A 27,007-nucleotide genomic window follows, 5' to 3' on the forward strand; every position below is an offset into this window, starting at 1 on the left:
ATCTGTGTATGTGTGCCTCTACTGTATTCATAGTAGTGACTAACATTAGAGTTAATCCCTGTTTGAAACTTGTGTCTTGGGCTTGGATGGGCAGTGCTGAGTACTGGGAGAAAGGCAGTGGTGGACACCACTGAGACTGCATCCAGTGTGCTTCTGGGAGCACCAGCAAGCATCTTCTTGAATTGGTACAAGTTTGTTTTTAGACCTGTCTGCCAAATTTGGACTGTAATATCAATGGAAGGGCCTCTAATGAAAATAAAAACAAAGAGTTTGTCCCAAAGCAAAGAGTGGATGATGTAGTGGTGTTGGTAGTCCTATTTTGCTCAGTTTGGAATGTTTATGTATTTATTGTTTTACCTTAACTGCATATGTCTGAAAATAAAGACATATTATGAGTATTATGTTGTATTATATTCAGGAAAATTCCCTTAGAGGAAATAATATCTAGTCGTTCGGATTCTTGTCTATGCCTATCTTCTAGTTAACATCTTGAACATGTTTTTCCTCTGACTTGGCATTTCTCAAATATTCTAGTTGATTTTAAATACACTTCTGTTAACAAGGATTCATTAAATGAAAATGATGTACAAAATAACTGGAAAGATGATTTTTACTCATGACTGAAAATCTCTGCTTTTGCTGAAAAGGTGTTTCTTGAGTAAGTGTTTAACAATATTGATGGAACACTTGTGTAATGACAAAGCTGCTGTTGGTAGTCATTAATGGCTAGAAAACATAAAAGGATTAAAAAAAGAGACTGAAGATGCATAGCTATCCTATCAAATACAGGGTGGCCTTCCACTTGGCTTGCACTGTGTGTAGCTGCATCACATTATGTGCATTGACTTGCTGTACATTTTTAATCCTTGTAATTAGCGACATGCAAAGAATTTAATGCTAAATATAACTGGTATAACTGACTGAGCTTTTGTTTGCAGAAGAGTAACTATAAAAAAAAAAAGTTCAGAACTTCTCTGTGAAGAGAATTTTCATCATTTCTCTGCCACTCTTTTGACTATTTACTACTTCTAACCGTAAAGCTTCTTTGATTTTATAAGGATATTGTATACAGTATTGAAATAATACTTAAGCAAATAATTAAAAGTACATTTAACTAAAGCTGAATTCCATATTTATTTCAAAGCCTTTTAAAAGATGTTTTACAAGTGCTCAGGGACTATTTATAGAAGAAAATACTACTGTCACTGAGTGTAGAGGCCCCTTCTAAAGTTTGAGGTTAGTAGCGTGTATCAGCAGTAGTTTTACATGCTGAGGAGGACATTTGGTTAAATCAACTTCCCAATGTAGAAAGAAACATTTTAAATTGTGCGAAATAACTGAAGCAAAATCCAAGTCTTTTCTGAAACGTTCAGCTCAAGATTTGTTCTGTGTTAGAGAGGTTGGTTTGTTTGGATTTTTTTACCTGTTTGGAGTTTTTGATTTTTTTCCTCCTGAAGCACTTAGTTTATACTGCCATCTGAAAGTTCAATTGACCTACAAGGATACAGGCATTGGGAAAAAAAAATGGAAGAATCCCAGGGCCAGTTGAGGGTTAGGGAAATATTCCAGTCATGTTTTCCATATTTTGGTTTGCTTTCTTTTTCTCCCATAGTTGTACTGCAACAGTTAGCAGTTTCAATTATATCTTGGAACAAAACTTATAAATTTCAATTTATTTTTGTGTTTTACTACACAACTTCAGGTGTATGTATCTATAAAAAGTGTTTTTTTTCCTGAAGAAGTGCACACACATCAATCAACTGCTGTTGTGCTTCCATTAATTACAAAATAAACCAAATCACTCTCTCCCCCTCAAATATTTTTGCTGATCATTGGCTGGTTCCTTAAAATTGGTTTTGTTTTCGGTTTTGATTTTTTTTTTTAATGAACTCAATGAACTCTAACATTTATATTTAATTCGTCCTCAGACTAAATACATGACAAATCTTTTTCCTGATGCCGGATTATGCCTGGGCAACAAAAAAAAAATCTCTCAGCCTGTTCCCTAGTTCAGAAACTGAGAGAACTGCTACTTGCTGACTTTCCAAAATAGAAAAGATATTCTATTGATCTGTCTACTTCTTAATTACCATAATCGTGTCTGTTTTGTTGCTATTATGGTATGTGATCTGTGATCACTCAAGTTTTATTTTCTCTTTGGTATCAGATACAATATACCCTCAGTTACTTATAGTTCCAAGATGGTTTCTACATGTATTGATCTGTAGCTTGTTTTATTAAATTGTAAGGAGAAGAAATTCAAAAGCTTGCTTGTTTGATAAATGTCTTACAACCCAAATTTCCCATAAGAAAGAAATATCAGCTACATAAAGTAGAAAAAGAAAATCAAAGTACGTGTTTTGCCTCTAGAGAACAAAGTGGGGAGGGCTGCAGGGCAGAATAATAGGTGTGTAGGACCAAGCATGCTGAAGTAGATTGTTAGTGCTCCAGAGATACAGATAACAGCTGTTTATTTTCAGCCTGGGCAGCTTCACCTGAGATGAAAATTTTCTGGGCAGAGAAAATATCCCCCTGCTTAAATTTCAAGTAATATGTTCAATGTCTGAATGACAGACATAAGATTTCGTGTTGAAATACTTTGAGATGCTCACTTTCATTGAGTATTGTATTTGAACAGTGTTACACAGCTATTTTCCTACTTCTGTTTTCTTTTTTATATAGTTTTGTGTCTCTCTCTGAGTAGCAGTACACATCTGAAGATTTTATCAATGTTCTTTCAAAAAGAAACAAACATTTTTTTAATGCACTACTAAATGTTGATGTGTGTTGTTTTAACACATTGGCTGTAACTTGTTAAGAATAGAAAATCAAGCCAAATTTAGCCATGTTAAAAATGGAGCTGGTTGTTCCTGAGCCTTGACAGGCCAACTGACTTGCCTTTCACTTGTCTTTCTATTTATTTTTCTTTATGTCTTGGAAACAGCATTAAAATTTCTATAGATGTAATGATTGTTTGTTATGTAGAAATTCTGTTACCATTTGAAGCTGGTTTTAATGGAATTATTATCAGGGAAAAAAAATGCAAATTTTCATGTGCTAAACCTCCATTATTTTTTTTGTAGGCTTAAGTAGCCATTGATTCTTACCCTTAATTATGTTTCTCCTACAGTAAAAACAATTTACTTTTCTAATTAAAATATGACTGTAATGAAAATAATATAGGAAACTGAAATTCTGATGTATGTAGTTTTATTTCTGTGCTATCCAGACCAAATGTTATATCAAAGAAGAAGAAGAGAAAAAGTCATTCTTGAGAGCTTTGCTAGGTGTACCTTGGCTTTTATCTCTCCTGTGGCAGTACTGCATCTGAAGTCCATTTTGCACTTTGATACAGGGTGGAAATTCACCCCTCTACTGTATCAGGCTGTCTACTCCATGCAAGAAGCTTAAAAAAAAGAATGGGAAGGGAGAAGCTGTAAAGTAAAACACCTAGCTGCATGTGACTGAGTGAGAAATATTTGGGCAGAGGGGTTTCTCTGGCTACTGATACTCTGGATCTGCTACAGTTATGAAACTTGACTGTGTTATTGCAACTGAACCTGAGACTGCCTTTAAAATATGAACTGCATCTCTGTTCCCAACAGCCATATTTGAAATAGCAAGTGCTCGGTATTTAAGGGTTTTGAGCGGATTATCAGATTTGAGGATTATATTTGACTGTTTCAGAATTGAAAAATGCTTTTTCCTGAAAACCTCCCATGCCTGCATATGCCTGCTGGTTTTCAGAAGTCGTCGTTTCTCTCCTTTTCAGTGCATTAATGCTGGACAATATAAATGTAGGTACACAGAATCAGAGAATCACTTTGGTTGGGAAAAGCAGAAAAAGCCTTTAAGATCGTCAAGTACAAGCATTATCTGACCCATTGTGCAATTAAACATTGTTAGGAAAAGTGATCAAAATTCTGCTTTCTTTTGCTTGTCAACAATAATAAAGCTCTCACACACAGGTATTATTCATCTGACATGGCCACAAAATGCCTGCTATCAGCTGAGTACTGCCTGCTTGCCTAAAGCTTAGTGTATAAGTAGAAATTACTTTTCTCGTTCTTTCTCTGTACCTCTACTTCAGAGGCATTATGGGAATAAAGCTGAAGTGCCTCAGTTTTGGAAAACAGACAAGCCAGAGTGCTTGCTGAAGTAATCAAACATGTTAGCCCAGTAAAGGCTAATGGACACTTGTGTGTTCTGCTGACATTAGGTCTGCTTGCACTAGAAATTTGTTTTGCTCTCTATTTTGTTTCATAGGACACTATTTTTGGTCTCTTTGAGTGCAGCCATCTTGTTTCCTGCAGGGTAATTGTGGCCATTAGTTTGCTGTAGGATCTTTTCCACAAGTGCTGTATGCCGTTATTGCTGTGCTGAGACAAAGTCTCTCCGTTTAGGGGGTCCTTTCAGGTGCCACAGGATTTTACACACTCAGATGTTCCCATATGCTCAAAGGCACTCAGGACTTGTCTCAAATTTACAGTAGAAAATATCTATTTTCCCAAGTCAGAGCTAATAATACTAACCTATTAGGAGCAAAGGAGCTGAGACCAGGTGTAGCACAGATGTAGGAGGAAGTTGGCACCTGTTGGGGCAGATTGGCCAAGCAAGAATAGATTGCTCTGCATTGCTCCCCACACACTGATCCAGGAATAAGGGTGCCTCACCTTGCTCTGTCCCATCAAGACAATAGGAAATTAGCTGTCCTGCTACCATAAGTTCTCATTAGCACACCTGCTTGAACACTGTTAGGTACTTCGTTTGGATGTGAAATTTACCTGTGCAGGTGGAACAGCTACTGAGGCATATAGAGGTGCAGTTACACTGGAGACCAGTTAGCAGCTATGGGCGTCTGGATAGAATGAAGAAGCTCTGTGCCACAGAAGTATCTTGAGATATTGTATGCATTTTTCCTCCTAATCCAGTTTACCATTGAATACTCCTGGATTTGATTGATTTGTATATGTATTGCTCATGACAATGTGTACACCACAGTGTTCTGTCCTACATGAATTAAAACAGTTCGGTTTTGGGCACCGCAACACGAGAGATATGGAGGTGCTGGAGTTGGGTCCAGAGGATGGCAACGAAGTTGGTGAAGGGCCTAGAGAATAAATCTTATGAGGAGTGACTGTGAGGGAGCTGGAGATGGTTAGTTTGAAAAAGAGGCTGAGGGGAGATCTCATTGCTGTCTATAACTACCCAAAAGGACATTGTGGAGGGATTGGTGCTGGTCTTTTGTCACAGGTAATTTGAGACAGAACAAGGGAGGAATGGCCTCAAGCTGAGACTGGATTGGTTTAGACTGGACACTAGAAAAAGTTTTTCATGGAGAGAGTGGTCAGGCACCAGAATTAGCTGCCCAGGGAGGTGGTTGAGTCACCATCCCTGGATGTATTCAAGTGTCATTTGGATGTGGTGCTTAGGAATATGGTTTAAGGTGAATCTTGTAGAGTAGGGTTATAGGTTGGACTTGGTGATCCTGAAGGTCTTTTCCAACCTGGATGTTTCTGTGATTCTGTAATTTTAATTCTTTCATGTACTTGTTATTTGAGCTGAAAATAATAGTTCAGTAGGTTCTGCTTTAATAATGTATTTTATATTTGAGGTTTTAAAAATGGCCCAAAATCCAGAGATTTGGGGGTTTTTTTTGTGTGTAGAGAATGCACAATTTACACTGGCAATTTGAGGAACTATATAAACAAACTATATCTGGAAATGAGCCTGGTTGTTTTATTTTGAAAAGCAGCCATCATGCCTATTCATGAACTTGTTTCCAACACAAAAAATTCAGTGACAGATTCAATGAGCAGGCATGGTCACCAAATTGTCATGATAAAATATAGTCACTTCTTTATATCTGGATCAGTATCCCAAATAGTAAATTTAGATGAGTGTCTGTATACAGATGACTGAATTTTCAAGTTGGGATTTGATGAAACTGTGTTTTTAGTGACTTTTTTCAAGAAGAGGACTGATATGGTATATTTTCAGAGATGCAGTCCTCCAGGAAAATTCCCAGTGCTGGAGCCACTGTAGGGAGAAGTACAGTTTCAGTTCTCGTAAAGAGAATATGTTCTTCACTACCATTTTGTGGCTGTTGGATGAGCTAAAACTGATTTATATTCTGATTAAAAATAACACAAATGCAAAATATATAATGCTGCGGTACTATGGTTTTAGATTAATAGAAACTGATGTTAACAGCCACATAAAGGCCCTGTTTAGTATACCTTTGGTCTTAGCAGAAATATTGAATTGTCTTATCATTATAATATGTTCTAGGATAACTGTTTTGAAACCTCTTCTTTTCAGTAAGCTGCAGTAAGTAAAAAAAGCTTCAAAACAAAACCAGTGTCAAATATTCTTACTATTCCTCTTTGAACTGCTATAAAGCACTTTTGCTGCAGCACCTCTGCAAGCTGTGGGTGTTCATGTTAGACCACTTGAAGCATTTATTTAGTCGTAGTACTATTTTGCTCTTTGTATATTGCATTAGTATTGTGTGTAAATCTGATTCTTTTTTGCTGCCAAAATTATTCTTGTGTTTCATAATACTTTCACAGCCTTTTGGACTCTACTGCATGCAGTCTGTATATGTCTTAAATTTACGATCTCAGCCTGGCACTTCCTACTCCTGAGTGCTGTCTGCACAAATAAGTGCTGTGCTGATGTCGGTTTGATCACGTAGGTGAAGGGGGCTTTGCAGGAATATACTCTGTGATATATGCAAATTTCTTTGAGCTTCAAAGTATTTAGAACACTTGCTTACAGTGTGTTAAGCAATTCCCTCCAGCTTTATGAGAACAAACCATCCAACCTAAAACATCCATGCATTCCTGTGAATTTTTGTAGACTAAATGAAATATGTTTGTTTTCACTCATTCCTCCCTCCCCCTCCTCTGTTAGCGTCATGAAATAGGTTAGGAAAGTCATGGTTTCTTTCGAGCTCCTAATAACAAAAGTTTTGCCTTTTTACCTCACTTTCACAGGAGTTTTTACCTGTGGTTAATTAAGTTTCACTTGTCAACATTGTGGTTTTGTTTTGGTAGAGTATGTGAATCTATTGTCCCTGTTTGGTTAGTTTATTTTTATTTCCAAGAAACATCATAGGTAGATATTTTGTATTTCTGAGTGGGAACTTGGAGGAGAAGCCACTAGTTTGTATGGAATTCTCTCTGTGTTATTTTTGGATTATAGAAATCTGACCCACAAGAAATTAGCTTATGTAGTTAGGTCTTGTTTCTCCATTGGAATGAATTGTACACTCTGCTTCAAAAGAGAAGGAATGATGATTTATGCAAGTACATAATGGTCCAGGGTAAGGAGTGTGTGAGCACATGCTTTGTGCAAATGAAATTTAGGCAACGACAATGTATAGGATAAATAGTGGCTACTGTGAGTTACAGACCCATAATTCTACTGAGGAGTTCTGCTGATGGCATAAACTTCAAATGTGAAGCTTGGGTGGTTTGTGATTCACCATCACTAGAGTCCTGAAGAGAAATGAATTCCAGTTCAAGCTTAATGATTCCAAATTCATGTTTTTGTGTGGTTTTTTTTTCCCTCCTCATTGCTCAACATGTGAATCTCACCTTTTCTGTCTCTACTACTTCTGATTTTATGACAGCTTGATTGCTGTCATGTGTTCTCTTTTTGTTGCAAACTCATAGATAAGAACAGTAATAACTTCTGGGTTTTTTTTTTGTTTGTTTGTATTCAAACTACTACAAAGTAACAACTAAGAGATAGTTGGAATGGTTTTAGTGTCCAATGTCTGCTCATCAGTCAGCTTAAATGCTTAGTCCTTGGTGAAAGCTTGATATGTGCATGATTTTATGGAGTCTAAATTGAAAGTGGTTTGTGATTCCAACTGCAATTGAGTCTCTTGTGGAATTGTTCACCTTTCAATTAAGCAGTACTTGGAGAATGTTTATATACAATGCATTTCTTAAGACTTCTTTGTTGATGAGGAAAATAAAAATAGGACATAGAAAACTTTTTTTACAAAAAGTCATATAAAAAGTGTGTGTACTAAGAAAAAAATTGGTTTTGGCTTTTTATATTAGGTTTGAAGCTAACTAGCTAGGAGTTTTTAACATTCAGTGTTATAAGCCTTTGCCTTTCATCCAGATTTTGGCATGTGTGATGCAAATGTTATTCTGGAGTGCTACTATTACTGACCGCTTTATGACTGTAGTTTCTAGGATTTTTGGATGGTATTTGGGGTTGCAGCATCCAAGGTAGGATTGATGCCAACTCTTCAGATCAGAAAATTATTCTCAACATTTTCTTAGGGCTAGACTACTGGGGGCCTTTTGCAGATTTTGTTTTATGCCTAATTTGTAAGACTAAGCCTTAAAAGCAAGGTGAGGCTGGCTATGAAAATGTTATTATCCTTATTTAATACCTTGAGAAGAGAAGCATTAAGTGACTAATTCAAGGTTATGCAAAACTCTGTGGCAGAGCTGGGACCTGAGCCCAATCCTTCTGTGTCCAAGGTTAATATCTCAAGCAGCAGATGATTCCTTCTCTAAGAATGAAGCCTTCCTTATAACCCCAGCTTTCACTTATGCTAATTTTACTGCAAAACCAAAGTCCATTTGATGGAAATTTTCCATAGTTGCTCTCAAATAACAAAGAACATAAACCATTTCTGCAAAGTCTGTTTGACTGTTATTAAGTTGTATTTGTTGTAAAATAACTGTTTCCCCCCCAAAACATCTTTAAACTGTAATAGTGAGACATTTTATGTTGTCTGAGATTTTCTTTTCTCTGTCCCATAGTAGTACAGGTAGTTTTATTTTCTGTGGCTATTGCCTGAAACTAAACATCTCACATTTCTCAGCAATATTTCAACTGCAAAATAGTTCTGATGTATTTATTCTCTGTTTCAATATATATTTCTATGTAAAATAAAAGATGAGTTCTGAAGAAATCATCAATAATGTTACAGTTGAACACTGCAGAATTTAAAGCCCTGTAGTGCGATAGTTGATATCAGACTTGATTAATATTTTAGCTTTCATTTTAAAGAACTAAGTCTCATTCAAGACAAAAAAATTAAGCATCAGTACGTGGAATAAGATGGAATTTTGCAGTTTGGCCCTGGTAAAGACTGACAAACCATGAGTAACTGTAAGAATAATAAATAATTAGGAGTCTAAACATGCTTCCTATAGATTTTTGGGAAACAAATAGAATTATAAAGTAAGTCTTAAATACTGTCTATCTAATGTAACTGTGTTTTAGGAAAACACCCTAGTCTTTTATTTAATTGTTTTCAAGGCAACCAAAGTTTCACATACAGCTTCAAAGAACTGCTTTAAGATATCCTAGTGGAGAAGAAATACATTTAATTGTACTTTTGGACATTTATTCAGTTTACCCTGTGATATATGCTAATACCTGGTCCTCTTAAGCTAGTTCAGAAGATCTTGAGTTCACACAGCTTCAAAAGACCTTTATAAATAGTGAATGAATATATTTCAATTGTTTTTACATTCTTTCTTTACAAGGTTATTAAAGCACGATAGTGCTTTCAGCATCAAACTATTCCTGCAGTACAGGCTGGGGCTTTTTTGGTGAATGAGGAAATTAAAACATTGAAAATTTAAAATAATTCTACCTGAAGCCTGCTGCAGTGCTGAGAAGGTAGCCGCAGTGCCTAGGAGATTTGTGTTGTCTCCGCAGTCCTCATTTAGCAAGTGCTTTGTTCTGACTCAGTGTACTGTGCAAAAAAATAGGACCTATTTAGCCTTTCTTGTTCCAATCTACGACCTTTAAACCAATCTCCAATTTCCTAAACTAGAAGAGATGTGAACTATGACATTTTTATAGCCAATATACAAAAGGAAGCTCTAAGAGGATTGGCATTGGATCATTTTCTAAATGCATTGATCCTTTCGTGTGCTGGTAGTGGTTTACTGATACTATTTGGAAACTGGAATACTGAAGAATTTCAAGGAAAGCCTGAGATGATCAGCTGATGGACCTTGACTCATTTGTTATACAGTTTGTAAAATTGTATAACAAAGATGTGTTCTGAGCAGGATTATAGCCACTGCGTGCTAATTAGTGGAACAAAGAGATGAGGATTACAGAAGCAATAACAGTAAAATATTCAGGAACAGTTGCACTGGGACATTATCTTCCTGTCAGCTGTGCTGCTGTGTGCTTTGGCTCTTCTCCTCTTGTCATCCCACAATAGCCAGAGACTTTTATGAGGGCCTCACAAGAAGACAACATGTCTCACACTGTCTCTGTGACTTTTCTTTTCCAGAGAGTAATCTTACACACCAGGTCAGCAGAACTAGATAGGGAGAAGAAAATAACCTAGTGCTGGTATTCTTAGTGGGATGGTAATGGTTCACCAGCAGTGATAGAGGATGGATCATTTCTTTAAAGCACTGATTGTGAAATAAACATTTTACAGTCGCTCTTCAAGAACTTGGTTATTCATGGTCTCTTTTTTTTTGACAGGAATACCTAACATATGGTGGAGGTTATTTTACAGGCTATTGGGGTCATCAAAGAGTTCTAAATCTGGTAACTGATCATTACCTTTTATTGGAAAACATGAATATATGATAAAGGGTTACTTCGCTAGAAGCTGTTTTCCCTTCTGAGAACTAGGGGTTAAAAGAAAAACAAACCACATTTAGGTATCCTGCATCTTCTTCAATTTCTGCTTCACTGTTTTATTTAGCACTATCATCTTGTCACGGCACCTTGCCTTTTTTTTTGTGTAGTGTATACTATTTCACACCTTGTGGCACCTAAGCTCTGATTTTTACATAGCTACTTAAGTGAGGCCATGCAATTTTCTTTTCATTGTTTTGGAAATGAGGCTCCATAAACCACACATCTCTTCTAAAGCTATCACTGAAAACTCTGCTTGAAGCAAGGACATAAAAATGGGCCAGAGTGTGGTTGAAATATTTTCATACTTATTCCTTGACTTCCCCCCAAATGCAGTAGTGACAGAGAGCTGTAGAACTGAGAACCAAATCCACATCCTTTAATGTGTAAATTCTTATTGCAAAAGTATCTAATTTACTTCAGTGAATGTTTCCCCTCTTGCTTTCGCTCTCATAAACGTGTAATTTTATTTTTCTGATCTGCAAGGAGCTAACGATAGATTGATTGGCTGTAATCTTGTAGTTTGACTTGATCTCCAAGTGCAACAGGAGTATTTTGGAAGAACCAAAAGCAAATTTCTGATTATGAGAAGTGCAGGGTCTTGTTTGTTTTAAAGGCTGAAGGGCATTCCCTTTTTTAATTGAGGCATCTTTCAACATAGACCTGATTAGGGTGTTCTAGAGACATCTGGAGAAGTAAGCTGGCACCATCAGTATCTTTTCAAGAATCAGTAATGCTCTGTAATCCTTATGGGATCCACAGATATGAATTAGTGAAGTGCTGCATGCAAGCTTGGGCTGTTTCTGCAAAAGGACTTTTCCCAAAATTCCTTTAGATGAGTGTGTGTTGAAGTTTCTGCAGGGCTACATTGGAATAAGAAGCATGCTGCTTGTGTGTTCCCAGTACCACAGATTGAATGCAACTCTAATAGCTATTTTGCCTTGTTGTGCTTAATAACTGTGAGTGACATTGAGTCTGGAACGGCATCAGTGTTTCCTCGTGGACATCTCTCAGTAGTACTTACATACCTGTAACAGTAATTGGGGAAGGTCTGTTAAATCAGAAGAGGATGTGGTGGCCAAGTCTTGCTAACTAGCCTAATTAAACTGTTTTACTTGTCCTTCCACAGTAGTAGGGGGAGAGAGGAAGAATTTCCTTCAGATGGTGACTGGGAACCTTGGAGGTTAGTCCATCTCAGGCCCTTGGCTTTAGAAATTGCTTAAGAAGAGTCCCTTGTGCTCAAATCTCCCACCAGGAGGTTGCTAGTTTGGCTCTAGTGCTTCCGAAATAGCAGAAGGGCTGACCTAAGGGTAAGTCCCTTGCCTAGCGCAGAGTACTTCTCTAGAGGCTAGTGCAAGTTTTCAGGCTGTCTTGTGGGTGCAGTCGTGCACATATAACTTTTTTAACCTTAATCCTGAAATAATAATGTGTATTATCTTAAAAGCAGTGTTGTATAACAAAACCCAAATGTTTAAAACCTGGAATTTTTGAATGGATTGAAGTAACCTTTTTTGATGCCGCTTGCTTTTTTTTCCTACCCCACTGAAAAGCAATCGTTATTTTGTGACTGAAACAAAAATGTTGGTTTTGATTGATACTGCCCCAAAACAATAGTTGAGTATGCATCTGTGTGCATGACAAGATTTTCAGTTACCTGAACCCTTCCCAACTATGACAGGAATACAGTTTTTTTTTAGAGTTAGGAATTTATATGCAAACATTGAAAGTTAATAGAAAAGAAATTAATAGTTTTTTTTGTAACGGTCACGCCTTGATAGTAGAGGGTGAAATTCCAGTGTAAGAAAACACACTGGTGGTGCTATTTCTGATTAAAATGGTGCTTGTGAATTGGTTTCAGTTTGCCTTTAAAAAAAAAAAAGTAGGTGTCTCTCCTGAAGTCTTAGAGATATCTTGCATCTCTGGGTAGTGGCTATTATGCATTCAGGCAGCTCTGGAACAAAGAAATGACAGAGAAATGGATGGCTTGGGCTTAACTAAGTAGATGATGGTACAGATGAGGCCTGATAAGCTTAACACTTCATCTCGGTGCTGCCACTGTGGTTTGCAAGGAGATTAGAACTGTCTGACTGTGAGGAGGGCGAGCTCCACAAATTCACTCATACATGGCAGTTCTGTAATGAGGTGATACTTCATTCCTTAAACTACTGAACTAGAACTGCACAAACAGATGTATGCCTCTGGCAATCCTGCGCATGCAGCACAGGCTCTGCCTACCTCCAAATGCAAACTATGTCCAGTAGCCACAATTATATTTTATTGATGTACACTACTCATTGTACATTCATGGTAATAAGGGACAAATTGCATTTTTGTACAAGGAGGAAACCTGCAAGTAAGTCTAGGGTGTTACATTGCTGGGTAAAGTTTGACAAGAAGCTAAATAACTATTATAACTTTTCAGTAGCTTAACATGACAAAATCTGGTCTTGGAAATTAAGAGCTTATTCTGCCCTGGGTTATGTGCATTCTGTTCTTTCACAGTAAAACTTTGCTAGAAAGCTCACAAGATGGAGATGTGACCCTACATTATGGATCTTTTATACAATTGCTAGTAAACAACCAAAGGCCAAGCTCAGTCTCAGAAGTTAGCTTTTTTGAGCTTGATGACATGCATTTAGCAAAACTACACACCGATTTGCTGAGAGTTGGAAATGACCACCGGGACCCTAATTCATACATAGATAGCTTTAAGTGCTGGCTTGTTTGGTCTGCTTCAGTAGGAACACTTGTAATTTTAACTTAAGTATACGTTAATTATTCTGCTGTCCAAGAGCCTTGAATGCAGTTCACAAAGAAGGTCAATGTTTGTGGTGAGCAGAGAGAAATATATCAATGAATTGACTAACAGTTACCCCTGATTCAGACAGTTTGGTGTTTTGAGAGGTTGAGTAAAATTCTGTACCTCTATTTAACAATGAAATATTACCAATCTGCTAATGGCATTATACTGAAGAATGGAAACTTTAATGTTGATGTCTTTCTGAAAACATATTGTTAATTGTAGCAATTTAAAGTTTACTTTGTGCAGCAATAGGACAACAGAATCGAATCATTACGTTTGGAAAAGACCTTTATGATCACTGAGTCCAACCATAACACTGCTAGCATGACCACTAAACTATCTCCTGAAGTGCCACATACACATACTTCTTCAACATCTCCAGGTATGGTGACTTCACGGCCCCCCTGGGTGACCTGTTCAAATGCTTCACCACCCTTTCAGCAAAGAAATTTTCCCAATATCCAGGAAAAAAAAAGTAATTCTAATGCAATGGATATTAAAATTCTGTTTCTTGGAAAACAATAGAATCGATTTTAAAACCAGTAACTTTATCTTGTTTCCTCTTCTAGAGACTTTCTGGGCTAGGGCTAGACCCACAAAGTAACAGAACTACCTTTTTTTTTTTTCCCCCCAAAAAAGAAGGGATGCATCATTTAGGTACTGATAACCTAAACCTGGTCTTTTTAATTTGAAAAAGAGTAATTAACTAGTGGAGTCAAATAAATACAATCAAAGATGACTTTTCAGTTTTAGAGTTTTCCATTATGGCTTAGTGACCTATATAGGGCTTAAAACCTTTCTGTACATGTATTCCATTGCAGAGCATTTGAGTGCAGAAATGTGATTTTTAGACATTGGTTGTTTATGCTAATGAACATCCCAACTGAAACAAGATCTTTTATTTATGAAGGAAACTTTAAAATTTTAGTACTTGGAAATATCAGCCAGTTGATGCACATACTCCTAAAACACAAGCTGTTTTCTCTAGATGTTTGCAAATAAAGTAGCGTCTTTTTAAGTGCTGTAAGGATATGAACAGAAAAGATACAGTAAAGACACAACAGTATGTGTTCTTCCTTTTAATTAACAACTTATGTGATTAAAGTTCTACTACCTTCCTCTCATGTGCAAAGGAGGAAAAGTAAATTAACTACTGTTCGCCTGAAGGCGAGCATGCCGTGTTCTTTACGACTGCATAGTATTGATTTGTCTATTATTCATGGCTTCTCTGCTATGCAGATTGATGCATCTTTGATTCATAGACACATTATCATTAATAGTGGTTTATTGATTATGCAAAACAAAGCAGTTGTTGGGTCCTTTCCTAGCACAGACACCCCATACTCTTTCTGATAAATGTATTAGTTTATGGATTACATTATAGACTCTTGAGTTACATTGCTAATTTTCTAGACACTATGGCAATGACCTCTTGTGCTACTACTTAATGCTTAATTTTTTTTGGCAAGATGAACCCTGTTGGTAATGTAATTAATTTCTAAATTTCAAAAACTTTCTAGTCCTTTGAGAACCAGGCAGAAGCTCAATAATCATCTCCATGTTTACAGTGCAGCTATGCATGTAGTAACCTCAGTAAATGCTAGTAGAGAAATGTGCTCTATGCTAGCTTGAAACAGGTTTGGTTCATATTTAAATCAGTTGTATTTTGACAAAAGTTCTAAAATACTTCTAATCTGTTCAAATAGTGACATGTATGTACACAAAATTAAACCAGTCCTAGCTTGGTAGTGGAGTTGTTTGTGGGTTGGGTTTTTGTAGTTGTGGAGGGTTTGAAGATGTCGTGGTTTTATTTGTTTGTGGTCCTGTGGTTGATTGGTTTGTTCATTTTTTTTTTTTTGAGTGATAACAAAACTACTAAATTCATGAGACTACCGATTTCTAAGTAAAGAGACTGAATCTGGTTAGTTTTTCAGATGAACTTTCATGCAGATAATATTATAGGTAGCCAGTTATCATAGAATCATAGAATCAACCGGGTTGGAAGAGACCTCCAAGATCATCCAGTCCAACTTATCCCCCAGCCCTATCCAGTCAACTAGACCATGCACTAAGTGCCTCATCCAGTCATTTCTTGAACATGTCCAGGGATGGTGACTCCACCACCTCCCTGGGCAGCCTGTCTTGCTTTTTGAGTTTTGAGTGAAAATAGGGGTGAGATCAAGACTAGTATTCTTTATCCCCCTCTCTGCAAAATTTTAAATTGCTCAGTATTTACTCATTGAAGTGATGTTCTGGAATGCCTGCTTCTGGTATAACATGGGTGTGATATAGTACAAAGACTGTTAGTATGTACATTAGTTACTCAATTTTCATTTAAAAAATCCAAACTAAAAATAAGAGGGGGGAGGGGAAATCCCAACAAAACAAACAAAAATCCTCAAACAACCGAACACCCACACAAAACCCCTGAACTCCAAATAAACAAACAAAAAATTAAGACATTGGAAGGGTTTGGAAGTGAGAGAAAACTCTGTGGTGACATGCAGCATGTCAGTATTTCACATGCCAGTTGAAGAATCATCATAGCTAAACAGTCCAAAGAGAAGAAGATCTGGGCGAGCTGTGTTCTACAGGGCATTTGATTATATCATGCTACTGCCTTTCCAAGGCAACTATTAACCACTGGATTGATTGTGGTTTGGCAATCGAACTTCAGCCCTTTGTTTTTCTTTTGTGTGTTTACCAGTTTGTTTTAAGAGGCTTTGAAAGAAGTCTTGGTAAATACACTGCTCTATCTGAACATACAGACAGGCTAGTTGTTCCATACCTTTTCTTATGAAGTTTTCTATGTGCCTAAGAATCACACATGAAAGCTAAAAGCTTATGTGGCAAAAACACAGATGTGTTTTCACACTTCCAGGCAGTGCCAAATACTATAATTTGGTCTTCAGATTTATGTTATTTTATGTTTAGCTTGCTGAATCCTCAAGACATCTGCACACAGAGATGCTGAGAGCATCTTGATGTTACTGGTTTTGATGTGACTGAGGGGAGTTCTGAGTTTTGAAAATAATGTTCATGTTCATGTTTCATTTTCATGTTCAATGATTACATGAAGAACTGGAGGCCCAAATTTATGCACCTGAATTCAGATGTTATGCTTTCTTTTGTTACTACAAGTCCACTTGTATACATAGTGTTCTGATACCTGTCTAAACCCCTAAATCAATATCAATACTTTTATCAGGTGGATACAGAAAAGACAAATGATGAGATATAGTCACAGGGATCAATTCCATGTCCTTCATAGTAACAAGCAGTGAAACAATGCCCATTTAATAGTTGTTGAAGGTCCTGCGCAATGCAAAGGGTAAAGGTTTACAAATATTATCCAAGCTGATGAATGTTATACAGAATATCACAAACTGCCAACAGAGTTTGTTCGCCAAGAAGGTGAGATGTCAGGATTCTTCTTCCTGAGGAACAGTAGCTATTAGCTATTCTAATTGGGCAGTGCTTTTAATACATATGCCACCAGACACAGGTTCTGCTAAGAGTTTTGTCTTTAGAAGGCACATCAGGTTTTGTTTCTAGCCTACTTTGTTGCTCTTTTAATTTTATTACTTGGTTAGGGACAACCACGGAGAATGGAGAGACAGTTGTCTTGTGTTGCCTGGGATAAAAAATAAGCATTGTCTGATAGAATTATCTAGAAATGCTGAAACTCTCACAACAGCTGGCTCTAAGGCAGGCAGAGGTCTGCCAAAACGGAACAACAGAGTGATAAAAGGAAGTGTAATGAGACAAAGCATTATAAAGAAAGTCTGACTGGAAGAATTAGTTTGTGGATGTATCCTGTGACCTTACAGCTCAAAGTATGCTGTCTCTTTGGCTTGTCCTCGTTTCCAGTAACCGTAAAGCCTTTCAGAGCAGACCAATGCAATTTGATGTACAAAAGAAAATGTTGTAGTGTCTCATCCCAGGTGAGAAACCGGTGAAAATAATGATTTGTCAGCTTCTCTATTTCTGAATCTTCAGTGACTCAGAATAACTATCCAGGATGAAAGAACTGCATTCTCACATTTCTTCAGGCTTTTGTGAGAAGCAGATTAGATGTGCGTGCTTCTAATATAGTTGCTTTCACCTGAAAATGTAGCGATGGCTTTGCCTTGGATGAACGTGGCCTCTGGGTCATATTGCCATGCTGCCGCTTTATAGCTATGACATTGTTTACTCTTTAGAGCAGTGCATGCGAAATACTGTAGTGACTTTTCCAGGGTATCAAGTAAGTCTTTATGGGAAAAAGACTCTTCAGGGAACTTCTAGAATGTTCTTTTTTTTTTTTTTGTTTAAATGAGGGCTTTGTGTTCTCTTCCAGAATAGCTGTAAAGATATGTCTAATTACCTAGATAGCTTCTGTAAAATATATTTCTAAAGCAGTTCTGAATAGTCTTGTTTAATTGCCTCTTAAAACACCCGTGCTCGCCTGTGAATAAGTTTCAGATGTCTAAAATAATTTATAGGACAGTTATTTGCTTTTTCAACCATTTTCAATATGACTGAGTTTATAATCGGGGAAGTTGATGAGCTGACAGTCTCTTGTGAGAGTCCCAGACTCCCTCTGGATACTGGAGGCAGCAGCAAGATAAAGCTTCTTCAAATGTGGTTTGTTGCTCTGGTTAGCCCTGACCCAAAGCAACTCTGTTAAAGGGAAATAGAGTTTATCCCAGACCCCTCGTTGACTGCTTAAAATTTCATCTCTTAAAGAGATTATTTGAATCATCCATTTGGGTGGTAGTTGTATAGGTAGAGGCTTATTAACTGCTTCAGGTTCAAACTGTGGTACAATTAGTCCTAGGAAACAAACATTTGAAACTCCTGAAGTATGTTTCTTTGTCTTTACACATCACCTATTCAGCTGCTGCTTTTGTTTTGTTTGTGTTGAGAAAGATTCTATATCACAGGATCATAGAATGTTGGGTTTGGAAGGGACCCAAAGAGATCATCAAGTCCAACACCTCTGCTAGAACAGGACCATACAATCTAGCTCAGGTCACAGAGGAACACATTCAGACAAACCTTGAAAGTCTCCAGAGAAGGAGACTTGACAACCTCTCTAGGGAGTGTGTTCCAGTGTTCTGTGACCCTTACAGTAAAGAAGTTCCTCCTTGTGTTGAGGTGGAACCTCCTGTGCCTCAACTCACACCCATTGCTCCTTGTCCTATCCCAGGGAGCAAGTGAGCAGAGTCTGTCCCTCCCCTCCTGGCCCCCAGCCCTCAGGTATTTGTAAACATTTATAAAATCTCCTCTCAGTCTTCCCTTCTCCAGACTAGAAGCCCCAGGTCCCTCAGCCTCTCCTCATCAGGCAGTGTTCCAGTCCCCTAATCATCCTTGTAACCCTCTGTTGGACGCTCCCCAGCAGATCCCTGTCCCTCTTAAACTGTGGAGCCCAAAACGGAACACAGTACTCAAGATGAGGTAATTAACAGGGCAGAGTAGAGGGGTAAGAGAACATCCCTTGATCTGCCGGATGCACTCTTCTTAATACACCCCAGGATCTGTTATGAAGGGGCCAGTTGAAATCTGAGTTTGGGGTGAAATGCAATGAGGCCGATTCAAAAGTTATTAAATAATTTATTAATATAGACAAAGATAATTGCCCCAAACTTATTTACAGCTATCCACACAAGATCTTGGGTGTGGTTAGCAGAACTATTTTACAGAATGTCTCTATACAATGGAATTTTGAAAGGCTTCAGAAATGTCTTTTGCTAGAGAGTCTGGCGGCTTCATTCACCACTTGTGAGGTTAATTAAATCCCTTTAGCAACTTGAATAAAGAGTTAAGAATACTCACTAGTCCTAATGTCTGTGGCCCAAAGCATATGCAGGAAAATATTCAACAGAAGTCCTGTGGTGAATTCCACATGGGCTGCAATGTGGACTTGACTGTTGCCTGAGGTGGCAGGTGGGCGAGGGGCAAGTGAGTGAGCACACAAGCACTTATTCACCTGTTCACCCCCATTTATAGGGCAATGGCCGAGGCTAATGGTCTCAGTGGCCACACAATCACCCAATCACCTCTGGCAGTCACCCACATAGACCCAAAATGGCAGAACCCACAGGCTGTTGTCTCCCCAAAATGGAGGGCGCATTCGCCTTGCACGTGACAGGGGCGTGGCCTAACGAAACCCCTCTCAGGCGACCGGATCAAACCAGACTGGGCTGCCTGGGTTTCCTTTGTCCTGTTTTCCTGCCTCTGGCTGCAATGCAGACAGGCAGGTAAATACGTCTGGGCAAGACAGGACATGCTCAAGCCCATTTTATGCCCTTTGGGACTCTTTACCCCAGGATCTCATTGGCCTCCACTTTCATTTCTGCACACTAGCTGAAGCATTTTAACCCATATGTAGGCAATCCTTCCCATTGCTGCGGTTTACATGGTGCACTCATGCCTGTCTAGCTATGCAAAAGTTTAAGGAGATACCTCTTGTGTGGACAGAGTTCACAGACAGGGCAGAAGAATATTGCTAAATCAGGAGCTACTTTTTAAATTTTCAATAATCGTTCAGCTTAATCCTTAGTTGTTTGGATTTTGCAGCACTTGAATGTACAAATTAGGCGAAAATAGGTCAGCAGTAAGTATCTTTGTGAATATAATAGATGCTGGAGATATAGTGCCCTTTCAATGACTGTATTGTATTGTGTGTAAATCATTTTGCAATGAAAGCAGCCACTATTCTTGTCAAGTCTGGTGATAATGAATTTCCCAGGATAGCTGATCTTTGGCTGTAATATGCCCAGGTGCAGCTTTGAGTAGTTAGTCATAGAACAATAAGATGTACCAGGTATTTTCATATTTTTCATTTCAAAGTGCATTTTATGAAGCAACTAATGGGAGTTAGAGGCAATGGGAGATCTTCAGCTGAGAGTATGGCAAGAGGCAAATATGACAGGCTACTGTAGAACTCTAGCGGCATTTGATGAAGTGAATAAAAATTTGTCTGCAGAGAGGAAAATGAGTGTGCCATCACACTGGTCATTGCTGATGGATTTCATCAACACAATGAGGTTCAGTAAAGGTTAATAGGAGTGTGTAATGTGGTGTAACACAAACTACCAATTATCAGGGAGTTCTCCAATGTCAAGGTGAGAAGTAGTGTGCCATTGTGGCTCATTTTTCCATTCAGATCAAGCTGAACTTAGTGTTTTGTGGTCTGTTGGGCAGGGCATTGGAAGAGTAAACTAGGAAAACTTGTTCTCTTTATATTTTTGCACTGCTGGGTGATGCTGAGCAGGCCACTTTATCTGTATCTCAATATCTTCATGTATAGAATGGAGATTATCATAGATACTATTTTTATACATGGTTTGGAACTCCGTAGATGAAAAATTCTATACTAGTGCTGAACTGAAATAATTTTGTTTTTAAATGCCCACCACTATTGCTTGTTTGTTACAGTCTTTAAAGTTGCTTCGCTGAATGCATTTCAGAGAAAGGAGAACCAAATAATAGCAACATAAACTGTGGCACTTCAGTTTAAAAACCACACACACCATAGGGTCAACATGATAATAAGAAAATACAAAGGGTCAACATGATAATGGGAAAATACAAAACCTTTTGTTGAGGAGAGATTCACAGATGAGTCTATCAAAGGAGTGCACCATCTGTATTTGATATCTCTGCTATGATAATGCCATCTGAATATCCTTCTGCTCAGTGGAAAAGCTCTGGTTCCTACTCACATGCATGTGCAGTTCTGGAGACAGCTTTTTATTTGGCTTCAAATTTGGGTTTGTTCCAACAGCACATACATAATTAGCGACCACTCACTTCTATTGATGTGCTGTGTGTCTTTACATCTTCTGCTAGGAGCTGCTCGGCCATCTGACATGTGCTGAAAGGAGGTGGGCTGGTGTGGTAGAGCACTGCAAGAGCTCAAGCCACAAAAAGTTCCAACTTCCACTGTTTGCATCCCACCAGTTTGAGCATAGGTGTTTTAAACTAACATTATCTCTTGAAATGCTTTGATAGATTTTCCACATTAAGGGCAATTTATATTCTTAGGTTTGATTCAAAAAGTCAGAGCTATATTGGGCTAACTGTGGAATGCCTTGCTCTGCACATAGCTCGTTTAATTTCAATGGAATGTTAATGGCGTGAGGCAGCCTCTAATGTGACTACTTTCTCAGTTTGCTCCACTTCAATTGTAGGGTTTGGATTTTATAATTAGAACCCAAAACAAAACCAAACCCCCACAAAGGAGGGAGTTTGTTCCTGTAAAAAGGAGTAGGTGTTTTTCAAGCACCTTGAATAAATGCCATTTGTTTCAAAATTTGTTCAGTAGTGTTAATAGCACACACAAAGTCCTTATGCAATGAGAAGAGCATTAAAAAAGGGATGTGGGCTTTATTTTTGGATTGCAATGAGGAATAGATTAGTGAAATAAAAGACGTTTTTTGTGATGCATAAAAGTGTAACCTATTATCTGATCCCTATACTCCAGAAGAAGTTAATCCAAAGTTACTTTGGGAGGGAAGTCCATGTTAGTGAGCAAATTCATGGGTTTAGGGGTTAAGAATTAACTGAGACAGAGCTCCTGAAACAGCTTTTGACTCTTGACTAAAGAAACCACATTAAGAGCTGCAAATTGTATTATCTGTAAACTTTTTGTAGCCTTGTGAACTCATTCATTGATTGTGTTTAATTGTCAGGACATCTCAAATACAGAATTAAACTAGTTCTAATAAGCCAGTAATTCACATAGGCCTTCAAGTCAGCACTCTGAGTCGAAGTTTGTCACTGGCGTGACTTACATTGCAAGTTTAAAGACTTCAGGCAGTGCATACCACAGGCTTTCTTTTGAGGAATAGGTATTGATTGAAATCGAAAGTTGGTGCTTTAATCAAGTGTGTGTTTCTCTAAGCTCGGTTTTCATCTGCAGTGTTGAGATTTGAACATCCAAATATGGTTTTATTGAGGGGTGTTTTTTATTGGTTTTGGAGTGGGTTTTCTTTGGTGTTTTGTTTTTTTTTAAAATAGAATGGAGTAAATATGCTTTAAAAAATAACTCATGATGACAATAGATTGAATGGATATTTGATCTTCATTTGTCTGCATCTGCATTTTCATTACCAAGTAAAACATATACATGCATACACATACAGTTAGCATATGTGACAAAACCTCTGGACTAGCAACATTTGTCATGCATGTATGACTATGCAAGCTAGGAATATGCCTCAGACACATAGCAATTCCTGACATGCAATTATGCAACACAAACTGATAGATGACTTTAAAGCATTATTCCAAAATTCCTGTTATGAAAACACCTTTCTCTGATCGGGATGGTAGTGGTGTTTACTGAAAATCCCAGGAAGAAAGAAGAATTTTCATCACAATCGTTTCAGTGTTTTGCACATGTAAAAGCTCCCACAATCTTGCTCAAAGACTGAGTGTGTTGCACACTCATAAGTAACTTGCAATGAGAAATGATAGAAGCAGATCCAGATAGGAACACCACAATCGTGTTTCTTTTCACAGGAAAAAGAGAGGAAAAAATTCAAAGTGTAGCTGACATACAGCATCTTTCAGAAGTTATCTTGCTTTAAGAGGATATTTATTTTCCTGCCTAGATTACTCAAATTGCACAAGTTTTGGGGGCTGTGTGGGTTTTCTGTATGTTTGTCTGATTTTGTTGCTGTTTGGGGGTTCGGTTTTGTTTGGTTTTGGGGTGGTGGTGGTGTTTCCATGCTAGATACTTGGATAGAATTAAGTGATTTGGATCTGAGTTTCATATAGAGTGCTTTCTGATATATTATTTCTAGATGATCATTTACTGTGCAAGAAAAAAAAATCCCCCCACCTAAATCTGTGGAAAGCATTAAAAGTTCTGACGGTGCAACACTGTCTGTCTTTGGCACTTGCAACACTGTCTGTCTTTGTTTGGCACTTAAGTGAAATGAATTGGCAAAACAGATACTGACAAAGTAATGTTTTTTGGTGTACTTTCTCAAATGATAAATGCTCTTGTCTCTCTGGAGAATTTCTTACCTAATGCTGATTTTTGCAAGCAGGAAGAATCAGTATTTCATGTATCTTTTTTTCTTCTTTATAACACTGCAAAAAAGAAGTTGTGCCTTCTTGACCTTGCAGACAATTAGCAATCCATTTATCAAAAGAAGCTGTGACTGACTTTCCATACACTTTTGTTATGCAAGTCAATTATCTGTAGCAATGTTAAGGCTGTTAATAACGGTACAAATGTGTTACTGGGTGTGATACAAACGTTGAGAACTTTTCAGTATCTCTTACTGGAATAAAATTGTAGAATATTGGAAAAAAAATCAAGGTTTGGATTATTTCTTTAATAAAGAAAACCACACGATAAAATACTTTCCATCAAACTAGTATTTTTTACACTGGAGGGTAGTGGCTGTTCAAGACACTGCTTGGAAGAGCCCTTTTAGAATAGCAGTACTACAAGGTATTTTGCAAGTGTGAAAGAGAGTCTGGCCTAGAAGTGAGGAGAGTGTTTTGCTTAGTTGCAACCATAGTGGCTTGTTGCTGTTTCCTTGGGATTGCGCTGAAATAGAATCCGTAATTTAAATTCAAAACTGTTTCTAATTTACTTCAAAGGGGCCATTTCTCTGCTGTTTTAGCTAATTCATTCAAATGAAACCTAGTGTTAGGGAAATGAGGAGTGCTTGGAGGTCAGGCAAACTTCTGCAGTGAAAGAGTCATCTTTTGTAAAACTTCTGTTGTGTTTTTGGTATTGTGGGGTTTTTTTTTGGCTTTGTTTATTGCTTTTGGTTTATTTGGGGATTGTTTGTTTTCCTGTTTGCTGTGATTTCAGTTTCTTGCATTGATAGTTATAAAATCAACCACTTTTTGGGCTGAATCTCAATTCCGAGCCTCGTGCACTCTAAGTACTGTGGAAGCACATAGGCACACAGAGATTAAGGTGGCCCCTCTTTTCTCCAAACACAATCTCTAGAGCACAAGGAGACTAAAACCAGATGGAGTTTTTTCCAACCACATAATTTCTCCTTTTTTGGAAACTTCCATTGATGGCTGGAAAAATAATAGGAATATTTTTATGGCAATCAAATACAGAATGTAAAATACATATTTTGCAGACTTCTTGTTATGTAAACCTCTTGATTGCCAAGATCTTGCAGATCAAGTAAATACTCCCACTTCATTGCAAATGTTCTTGGAGGTTTCCAACAACCGACTAGACATGCACCATGCAAAATGTGTGGTCTTTTCACATTGAACTTAAATAACATTTTCTGGATTTGGGGGTTGGTTTTTTTTTTTAACATTGATACTTTGCTGTTTAAATTAGGAAAAAATGTACCTACTCTGAACTAGCATAGCTATAAAATCATAAATTATCAGCTAAGAAATAATTCCCATCTATTTTGTGTGTCAGTATTAATTTTCAGAAGTGTGGCTTTTTAATATTTGTCTCACAGTAGTCTAACACACTGTATGGTCTGATTCTCTGCGCCTAGAAAATTCGTCAGCTTCAGCTGTACCATTCAGTTTTCAGAAAAATGCGGTGATTAATCGCCTGGATTTCTTCACTTGATGGTAAAGCTTAAATCAATAAATCTGATGACCTGAAAACAGTCTCTTGAAGTAATGCGTTTTAGAATGCTTTACAAGAACTCAAAGGTCAAGTCTGAAGGAAACTGGTTTTATCTGAACTTGATGTGTTGAACATGATCTGTGCCGCCTGAAATAAATGATTCAAATTTGTACTTGATCTATTGACATCCTAAATGTGATAGTTGTTCGTGACAGTGCATTTTGTTTCATTTGTCTTAAATTCCCCAAAGCTTCAAATCCTCTGGGACATGGACTGACTTGGACATCATTCATTAACTGAGAATGTGTTCAATTTACTGTTAATTTACTACATTTTATTCACAGCTGGTATTTGTTGCAATGATATTTACCCCTCTGTTGTCTATTGTATTCTTGTATTTTCTCCAGTAATATAAATGTAAAATTAGTATTTTTCTATTTTAAACAAATCACTATCCCAAATTGTTTTGCTCAGTGCTGAGTAGTGAGCTTAGCAGCAGCATAAATGAACTAGCAGAGTTGAAATCAAAACTCTGCGGCTTTTGAAAGTAGACCAATAAGGGGAATAAAAAGGCAAATCTTCCCTCCTGCACCCCAGGGAGAAAAATGCAGGTGGTCTGCTTGAGGTTTTTTAGATTACTTAGACTACTATTACAATCTCTGCTAGAAAAGAGAATTATGACAGGAAACAGTGTAGAAAAAATATGCTTAAACTACAGAATATTAAACCCCCCACAAACCAATGTCCTAAGTATTTACTAATAGCTTTGTATTTTTTAGCCTTCTTATGAAATTGGCTGGAAATGATTTATCAAATATTATTTCCTTATCAAAAATCTTCCCTGTAAAGAACTTGTGTGATTTATAAAGCGTAAAGCAAGTCCAAAGTGTCACTTTGACTTGAAAATCAGTATTGTCTGAAGAAATAGGTACACGAGTCTCTTACAGCAGAGCCTTTCCTTCTGTCACCAGCCAAAAGATTGATAATTAATTGATCCTGACATACTCGCTTATTTTGTCAGTTCAGCGTTCACCCAAATGCTTTGAGCCACTGTTTTTCATGCTCTTATTCTTCCTTCTTTCTCTGAAGTTACATAAGGTTTGGTGATAATCATAGTGCAATAGGCACATTTTAACAATAAATTCTTTGAATGGTTCACTGCAAATAACTTTTCTGGTTTTCTTCCAGAAATACAAAGAATATGAGAAGGATGTTGCAATAGAAGAAATTGATGGCCTTCAGCTTGTGAAAAAATTAGCAAAGAATATGGAAGAAATGTTTCATAAGAAGTCTGAAGCCGTACGGGTAAGCAGCAGATCAATTTGCTCTTTGATTCTGTGATGTAAAACTGACTGTATAAGTCATGCTCTGCTCTGAAGGCTATACTAGTGATTGAAGGTGCTGAAGTGGAAATGCTAAAGATTTCAGAAGTATTTTAACATCAGTGTTTGAGAGAATAGATTTAAATTATATATGCTATCGATAGATAAACGCAAGAGAGTGTATCTAGGTTTGGACTACCACTTTCCCAGGAGTCTGTAAGGCATCACTTGTGTTCAGTAAAACATAACTACATCTGCATTAAAATGTTAGATTTCAAAATATCCAACCAAAGCAGATGTAATATCACTGTTCACTATTGTGAAATATTGTTTGAGGGAATTGTCTGAGTTCAATAACTGTCCTAGTTTTCAATTACTGTCCTTTAGTTCAAATCCAGAAAACAGATGCAGATGCACAAAATGGGGCTAAATCCAAAATCTTCTAATGGTAGTAAGCACGACATCACTCTAAATGCAACTGAATGATCATTAGGTATTTACATTAAGCTTTCTGTACAACTGTAATTCTGTTCTCTTTTTTAATGTATCTCCATTCTGATATCTTTTTTTCCTCGAAGCTTTGTGGCTCTGTTAGATTTCCATTAAAAAAGTTCTGACTTCTGCATTTTACTACATTGAGTAGGAGCTCAATGTAACATGCATGTACTAGTT

General features: G+C 37.4%; 1 protein-coding gene across 5 annotated transcripts in view; it reads left to right on the top strand.

Annotated features, from left to right (window-relative positions):
- Positions 1-27,007, top strand: part of CACNA2D3 (calcium voltage-gated channel auxiliary subunit alpha2delta 3) — a 415,635-nt gene that overhangs the window by 66,164 nt on the left and 322,464 nt on the right. For all 5 annotated transcript variants that reach the window (XR_010305229.1, XM_064156686.1, XM_064156685.1 and 2 more), the window contains exon 3: positions 26,202-26,318. Coding sequence is in view for 4 of the 5 variants with exons in the window: in XM_064156686.1 (XP_064012756.1) it covers positions 26,202-26,318 (117 nt within the window). In the remaining variant the exon portion in view is untranslated. The remainder of the gene's footprint in view (positions 1-26,201; positions 26,319-27,007) is intronic.

This window comes from Pogoniulus pusillus, chromosome 16 (genome assembly GCF_015220805.1).
Source record: "Pogoniulus pusillus isolate bPogPus1 chromosome 16, bPogPus1.pri, whole genome shotgun sequence".
NCBI classification, from domain to species: Eukaryota; Metazoa; Chordata; class Aves; order Piciformes; family Lybiidae; genus Pogoniulus; species Pogoniulus pusillus.